The 8,127-nt window shown below is 29.7% G+C and overlaps 2 protein-coding genes across 2 annotated transcripts; one reads left to right on the forward strand and one right to left on the reverse strand.

Moving 5' to 3' along the window:
• The first annotated feature begins 3,006 nt into the window (after window positions 1-3,006).
• LOC115974391 (TLC domain-containing protein 5-like) lies at window positions 3,007-5,828 on the forward strand. Its single transcript, XM_031094735.1, has 5 exons — window positions 3,007-3,418; window positions 3,632-3,772; window positions 4,682-4,801; window positions 5,188-5,283; window positions 5,397-5,828. The coding sequence occupies exons 1-5, from the start codon at window positions 3,200-3,202 to the stop codon at window positions 5,499-5,501; spliced, it is 681 nt and encodes a 226-aa protein (XP_030950595.1). The 5' UTR covers window positions 3,007-3,199; the 3' UTR covers window positions 5,502-5,828.
• Window positions 5,829-6,562: 734 nt separating this feature from the next.
• LOC115974392 (26S proteasome regulatory subunit 10B homolog A-like) lies at window positions 6,563-7,751 on the reverse strand. Its single transcript, XM_031094736.1, has 3 exons — window positions 7,470-7,751; window positions 7,291-7,389; window positions 6,563-7,059 (listed from the first exon to the last, which is right to left on the reverse strand). The coding sequence occupies exons 1-3, from the start codon at window positions 7,653-7,655 to the stop codon at window positions 6,985-6,987; spliced, it is 360 nt and encodes a 119-aa protein (XP_030950596.1). The 5' UTR covers window positions 7,656-7,751; the 3' UTR covers window positions 6,563-6,984.
• Between the last annotated feature and the right edge of the window lie 376 nt (window positions 7,752-8,127).

The raw sequence follows: 8,127 nt of genomic DNA on the forward strand, positions 1-8,127 counted from the left end.
TTTTTCTTTTTTAAATTTTATAAAGTAACAATTTTACTAGCTTACATTAGTTTTTTTTTTTTTTTGGATAAACATTTATCCTACATCATCTATTTCCTAATAATAAAGTAACAAATTTAAAAGTATTATTTTTTTTCTTTTGGAATAAATAACAAAAAAATAGCTAATATTTATTAACTTTAACGTAAACTTTTTTTAAAAAAATTCTAATAATAATCTAATAACATTAACTATTTTTTTGGGATAAAGTAAAAAAAAAAAAAAAAACTAATTTGTAATTAACATAAACTTCTTAATTATTTTTATTTTTTTTTCCTGTTTATATCAAGTTATCAACTTCTTCACAACTTAAAATTATCTAATATAAAAGTGGGGGTATATATATGGTTTGATATATTTTTCCCCTATCCTTTAATTTTCTTGATGTATTCTTTCCTTCTCATACTTACCTCACCTATGAAACTTGCATGTATGTATTTGCCTTCTTCTTTTTGTTTTTTCATAAAATTCCCTTCTTTATTTTTTTTTCATCAAATTGAATATGTTTTGTGTGTGGGTTGCCTTTTGTTTAAGTTATTTTTGTTAACTTTGATCTAACTTATATGCTTATTATGGTCTTCAGAATCAATTGTCCATCTTCCATGAAAACTAACAGATTAATTTTAACAAAAATCTTAGTCACTTTTTGAAAGATCTGTTTTCCAATATGTGTAGATCCCATAGGTAGCCATGAGACCAAGATTTGAGCATCCAAAACCATGATAATGAACATCACTCCACAAAGAATGGAGACAAAAAATTGATTAAATATAAAAAGGGTGATGTAAAAATAATGGATATTTAAGGTGATGTGAAATCTCCATGACTTCGCAGCCTCCCCCCTTGCTCTCAAATTTAATTCAATTTTCGTTTGAGTATCTTTACTTTCACTCTAATTCTAGATTTTTTAATGTTTAGAAATTAATATTGTTTGTAATTATTGAATTCAGAGTTTCTTTGTGTCTATATATTTATGTGTGTGTTATTGTGAATTTTTCTTTCAATTTTTTTTTTAAATTTTATAAATTTGGGTAGTTTTAATTTGTAAATTCGGGATGATTGCTTGGGGTTAAAGTAAAAATATTAGGTCAATTTTAATCATAATTCATATAATTGTAGGGTGTTAGATGTTGATATTAATCTTATGCTTATTTACATTAGTTAACATAAACATCTTAGCATGTTTAGTGTTGATATTAATTTGACATTTTGAGATGCAAGCGCTTCATTTTAATTAAATATAAATGTTATTATGCCGGTATGTTATTATTATTTGTTGTTCCTCATCCTACAACACCTTAATTGTTATTTGAATAAGTAAAAGTTATGTCTTAGTCTGACCGGTATAACATTTCTCTTCAATCTTTAATTGTTGTTTCTCAATAAAATTATTCATGTTATAAGTTTATGACAAAAACCATGCAAAGCCCGGCCCATTTACTACTAAAAGCATTTAGAAATTTAAAACTTGCCATAATCTTGAAAATATTTTTACTATTTTATTTGTTATTAAATTTAATTATATTATCAAAATATATATTTTATAATTTATATATAATTCTTTTATTAAGCAGTGCATCATTCAGGCATAATATTAGTAGTAAATAAAGTCTGATTGGCATGCATGTTAAGAACATATAGAACATATAATTCATTAGTGAGATTTTCAAATTATTATTCCATAAAAAGGTGTTAAATGTTGTACATTCTTTAAAATTACATTATGTGTAACTTGAACTCATCCTATTTTTTAAAACTAAAAAAATAAAATTCATGTGTTTCACAACAATATGAAGAGCATTTATCAGTCAGATTACTAACAAAAACAAACAAAAGAATTAATATAAAAATTAATTTAAACATAAATTACCAATTTTTGTTTTTTTGAGAATGCTAAATAAAAATTTTGAGACATAAAGAGTTAAAATGAAATCATCCCAAAGACTTTTAGGGCCAAAAATAAATCCCAATAACTTGTTATTTTATTTTATTTTTATAGGAAACATACCAAAGAACTGCCACCACAAATATAGAGCAATACATATGCTTGAAAAAGACTCCAAGTCCCACAAACTACCGTACCTTAACCCTATCCCTCAAAAAGAAAAGGTGTGCATTACCATAAATTTATTTTATAAGTGTATTTAGGGTGTGTTTGAATACCGTTTATTTAGTTGAAATTGAAAATTTATTGCTGAAAATACTGTAAATAAAAGTAAAAATTAGTTGAAATAATACAGTGTACTTATGAATAATACCAAAAAATACAATGGAGCCCATAAATAGTAGCAAAAATAAGTTAAATAATAAAATAATTTTAATTCTCCATCCCAATCCAAACTTATTTTGTAAAAGTATAAAAATGTTATCCGAAAATAAGTTCAACCAAACAAGTTTTAGACATGGCAGGACTCGGGAGCTCATTATTGAGACTTGAGAGATCGGATCCTCTCCCAGCCTAGCTGGAAATGATTCACCTGCTATATCCCTTAATTTAAAATTTTCCAGAAGCACATGAAATGGAAAACATTAATAACGTCAATGTCTTCCCAATTAATAGTACTCACCAAAAACAAAAAAAAAAATGTCATCTATGACTATGACTCTATAACCCTATAATAGTTTCTCAAAAAAAAAAATATAACCCTATAATAAATTTCCTTTTTTTGATAGTAGCATGTGGCTATTTTTTTTTTTTTTTTGGGTAAGCGTAGCATGTGGCTATGCGGGTATGCAACGCAACAATCTATATATTTCACAAGTTTATGGTCAGAAATTATTAGAAGCACATTTTTGGTCTAGACTACTAAAACATACAACTAAACTAACCTACCATAGCTACCACCTAATTCCTATTCTGATTGCGACGAACCAATAAATTTCTAACTAGAAATTATTGCTATCTATTTTAAATTTGCACTTTACAAGTTACAACGACAAAACCCTTTATATACTTGGCAAAATACAAACGAAACCCATTATATTTCATATAGAATTTCTTATTGTGAAACACTAATAATGCATTAGCAAAAAAGAGATACACTAGTAATGCATGCACGTGCATTTGATTGAAACCAATTGACTTCTTTCTTTTGTTTCTGAAATATTTTTAGTTGGGTACCTTTGTTTAAAGCCAAATTCTGCTAAGAAAAGTACAAACATGGAAGACAATATTATGAATTTAGTTGTGTTTGGAGTCATTTCATGGTCAACAATATTTCTGTTGACAAGGAGGGTCTTCCCTAAGCTTTCATTTGATTTCTGCAACCGAGTTGTTTCAACGATTCATGCAATTTTAGCTGTAATATTAGCCTCTCTCACTGTTCAAGATTGGAGGTGCCCAGTTTGTCCCTTGGCTTCAAAATCTTCTCCAGAGCAGGTAATCTAATACTTTAGTTATTTCATTCTTCCATTGTTATGAGGTTGTTTTCTTTAAAATCTTTTAGAATTTTGCACACTTTAGCCACTCTCTTTTTGAGAACTTGAACAAATTCTAATGAGGGAATTCCTTTTGGAGAGCCTAGTTTAAATTCAGTGATTGTTGTGTTTTAGTAACTCTCATTTTGATGGTGGGAACTTGATTGCTGAGCAGATGCAAACTCTAGCAGTCACCCTTTCCTATATGATCTATGATCTGTTATGTTGCCTCTTTGACAAGCGAGTCAAATTGGACAATTCGATCCATCATCTAGTCAGCATTGTTGGAATTGGAGCAGGCCTAATCTATAAGAAGGTATTAATCTTTACAATTTTTTTTTTTTTGGTTATTTTGGGCCAATTATAATGTCTTCCTATGGGGTTTTGACACCATATTAATTAGCATATGTTTGAAACAAAGGAGAAAGAAAAGAGAGCAAAAGAGGTGGTTGAAATTAATATAATAAAATTTACTAAGTGCTTTACAACTCAACTAGTTAGTAGATTCTGATGACTTAGATATAAAAGCTTTGACTCTCAAGATTCTCATCTAAGCATGATCAAATTATTAATCTAAAAAAAATTATATAATTTAGTTTTAAATAACTAATTTGGTCCTTTTTTTTTTATTTTTTTTATAAGTTACTATTTTGATATTCAATTATTGGTTAAAGTTTAATATGATCAATCAACTAATTGATTGTTTTAATTTAATCCCTCAACTTTTAAGATCATATCAATTTCCCCTTCGAGTCTCATGTCCATTTAAATTTCAACGTACTAAATCATGGAAATTGATTTATTAAAATTTTTTACACTTTTTATAATAATCTTTTAACTTTTGTTCCATTTTACATATTATCTAATTTCATTAAAATTTAAATGGAGAGGAGATTTAAAGATGAAATTTACTTGGTTTTGAAAGTTTGGGGACTAAATTAAACGACACAATAAATAGTAAAGGAACCAAATTGAACTTTATCCTATATATTTGAAGGAAAAAATTAGTAATTTAGACTAGGTTTTAAATTTTATACCTGTAAAATTGTAAAAGCTTTCCTCTTATAGGCCAGTTCCTTAAATTATGATTTAAATGTTTGTTAATTTTCTTAGAAGAAAGACAATGGCTTTATCATTTCTACCAATTCACTGCAAAAAGTTTCTTGGGCTTTTGCATGCTTAACCAACTTTACCAAGTAATATCACACATTTCTTTTTTATGTAGTGTGGATCAGAGATGGTCGTGGCATTATGGATAACTGAAATCTCCAGCCCTTTCCTCCACTTGAGAGAGCTTCTAAAAGAGCTTGGTTATAAAGATACTGACCTTAATTTTGCTGCTGATGTGAGTTCAAATTCTTGGGGGCTCTTACCATCTTTTATATAGTTTGTGCTAAGGGTAGAACTTGGTTTTGCAATATTAGTATTTGTAACATGTGTTTACACAGAAATATTCAATGGTAGTGACAATAATATAGTCTTACCTAGGTGAGTGAGCATGTATTTCACATTGAGTATTATAAATAGTTCACTTGACATTACAATTAAAAACAAAAATTTATAGTTACTGTATTTAAGTTTTACCCTAAAATTTATAGTATTCCTTGCATCATTCATATCTGAATGCAACCCATCTAAATACACTAATCAAATGCTGCCAAACATCACTTTTTGAATGGACCATATAAATCATGGTCATTAGACTCATTACTAAGTTTGGAATTTGCACAGATTTTGTTTGCAATGATATTTACATTCGCTAGGATGGGGTGTGGGCCTTATCTCATGTACGTGACTTTGGCGGCTAACAATCCATTTCTCATAAAGGTATGCTACTATGCTCAATGTAGCGATGGATATAAATATAACTTGTATGTAAACTTGTTTTCTTTGGTTGTTACTTCCTCAAATAATTCATGTGTGTTCATCATGTTGTTTAGGCAATGGCATTGGGCTTGCAATTGGTTAGTGCCTTCTGGTTTTACAAAATCGCAGCGATGGTGAAATACAAATTGACAAAGAGGACTAGTAAAAAAGTCGCGTAAAACCTATTTGAACCCAAAAACTGAAATGGGCTATTGCAGAATATTGTGATCATCAAGAAGTCAAAGTTCCTGCCTACGGTCGAACTCGTCAACCAACTATATTGCACAAATCATTTATGAAGATAATCAACAACTAAGAATTCATTTATCACACAAAGAAATAAGGATAAAATCTTGAAATCCAATATACGCCTCTTAAGTTTGAGTTAATATTTGTCTTTTTTGTCTGTAACTTTAACTTTGGTGATTTCATCAAAAAGTTTACATTATTGTTAATGTCGTCTTTTCATATTTTGTGTCAACTACCCTTTAGATGATGTAGTTTTTGTTTTTGTTTTTCTCAAATTTTAAAAATGTATCTTTGTTCTCTCTCTCTCTCTCTCTCTCTCTCTCTCTCTCTGTCTCTGTCTCTGTTGTGGACATCTGTTTTTCTTCATCACCTTTTTGTTCTCTTTTCCCCTTTTTTAGCCATTATGATCTCCTTCATCTATGAGCGCCACCATGTAGTTCACAACAAAATCCCAATACCTTTAATTAACGGTTGCGATTGCTCATGTCCAAAATAATGTTTAATAAAATTTATTCAATGAAAATTAGGGCATTGAGTAATAGTGTTTTAATGGATTTGGGATTGAATATATTAGTGGAATTAGGTATCTTATGAAACCATTCTATGTGAAATCCACATATGCATGAGTGCGGGTCTTATATGTTTTGAGAGGGAGGTCTCATAAATGTATTTTTCTAAGATTTAATACTATTGTTGTTAAATGCAAAATACATTAATATATTCCACTACATAAAACTTTAAAAAAAGAAGAAGGAAAATACTTTTAAATAACATATGCAATATTTAATCTTCAAACGTTACTTTATATTCTTATAAAATAATTATATTATATTTTTCCACGGATCTTTGCGACTATATTTTTCCACACAAAGATGGATTTATATTCTTAAAAAATAATTATATTACATTTTGCGTGAATTTGCGATTAGTATAATGTGAACTTATCTATAGACAATAACAATCATGGCTGGTACAACTATTTAAATATTAGTTCAACCAAATTCAGATGCTATCTAATTTTCAGTGGCCTAAATAATCCAATCTCCACATTACATCCTAAGTGAAATAAAGCCATTATGAATAATCCATTTTCACTGCATAGTTGTAGCTGATATTCTGCACAACAATTGGTTGGAGATTCAAAAACATGACTCTAAGAAAATAAAGCACAATGTTCTTCCTTTCAAGCGCAAAATTAGCAATAAAATAAATAAAGAAAACACTGTCATGACATTTTGAGTAGGTTGATCATTTCCTTGTTTAGATGGATACAAGCTAAATCCCATATACCAGACTGGTAAAGGCACAAATGTCTGGAGTGTCCAATTATGCAGTAGGTAGCACATTTCCAGACAGATGGAACAAGATGCACTGCCCAAACATCCATGGCTCTGAAAGTGAAATGACACAATGCTAGTCTTTTCCAAAATCAGCACTGTAGTGGGCACTAGATTCAAGCTTCTTTGCTTCATTCAGCTTCCGCACAGCCTGGGACAATATACACAGATGAAACAGAGGATATATCAATGCTTTTAAATTTCCTAAGCTACATGAGCCACAAATACAATTAGAATTAGCATCATAGCAGAAAATGATAGAGATCCCGATGGGAATAAGTGGACAGAGTGAAGAGGCTGCGGCCTCATCCAGGACAGAAAACATCACAATGAGTTGCTCCACAGAATTAGAATAACGTTTCGAACAAAGTAAAAGGCTTACCTTCATGAAATCTTCATGGATGACATAATCCCGTTCTGCTCGGATTGCTGACATTCCAGCCTCAGTGCAAACATTTCGAAGATCAGCCACATTAAATCCCTAAGACAATTCACAACAAATAACTAAATTAGGAAGCCGCAATAATTAAATGAAAAAAAGCACCAGCCAAAATCACTCACCTCTGCAAGCTTTACAACAGCTTCATAGTCAATTTCACCGTGTTTGGCAATTCTAGCAGAATGAATCTTGAGGATTTCCATCCTTGATTGCTCATTTGGCAATGGGATCTCAATTTTTCTGTCCGGCCGCCCCGGGCGAAGAAGTGCAGGATCAAGAACATCAGGACGATTTGTTGCCATTATCATTTTGACCTATAAAAATATGTAAAATAATTCAATATTATTTCAGCTGAGCAAAAGAAAATGCTTGAAGGCTTGAAGAATCAGTTAAAAAGATGTACTGTCAGCACATGGAGATTTACACTTAACAAACACATGTTATATGCAATATGAAGGTCTACAAATTTTACACTACCCCTCAACAAATACAACCAATACGATTTCACCAAAATCCAAGTCCATTTAATATACAGTGGATTTTTATTGATTGACTTCAACAACCTAATAAAAGAATATTCAAATTACTTTTTTTTTTTTTTTTAATAATTGGTGCAATACATTAGGTTTTCCTATACATTCAAACACATTGTTACATTAAATTTAGTAATCCTTAGAAAAGTAACTTAGTTTGTGTTTTATTGATTAATACAAACGTGTTTGAATTTAATTAGAAAACTTAATATATTACAGCTAAATAACTTCATCTAAATTTTACTTT

This window comes from Quercus lobata, chromosome 2, assembly GCF_001633185.2.
Source record: "Quercus lobata isolate SW786 chromosome 2, ValleyOak3.0 Primary Assembly, whole genome shotgun sequence".
NCBI lineage: Eukaryota > Viridiplantae > Streptophyta > Magnoliopsida > Fagales > Fagaceae > Quercus > Quercus lobata.

What these genes read in the sequence shown, in the direction of transcription:
- LOC115974391 (XM_031094735.1), top strand. Translation starts at nt 3,200, where the DNA reads ATGGAAGACAATATTATGAATTTAGTTGTGTTTGGAGTCATTTCATGG. An exon ending in CAAAATCTTCTCCAGAGCAG is followed by an intron (nt 3,419 to 3,631) that starts GTAATCTAATAC and finishes ATTGCTGAGCAG; the next exon opens with ATGCAAACTCTAGCAGTCAC. An exon ending in ACAATCCATTTCTCATAAAG is followed by an intron (nt 5,284 to 5,396) that starts GTATGCTACTAT and finishes CATGTTGTTTAG; the next exon opens with GCAATGGCATTGGGCTTGCA.
- LOC115974392 (XM_031094736.1), bottom strand. Translation starts at nt 7,655, where the DNA reads ATGATAATGGCAACAAATCGTCCTGATGTTCTTGATCCTGCACTTCTT. An exon ending in CTGTTGTAAAGCTTGCAGAG is followed by an intron (nt 7,390 to 7,469) that starts GTGAGTGATTTT and finishes GAATTGTCTTAG; the next exon opens with GGATTTAATGTGGCTGATCT. An exon ending in TCCATGAAGATTTCATGAAG is followed by an intron (nt 7,060 to 7,290) that starts GTAAGCCTTTTA and finishes ATATTGTCCCAG; the next exon opens with GCTGTGCGGAAGCTGAATGA.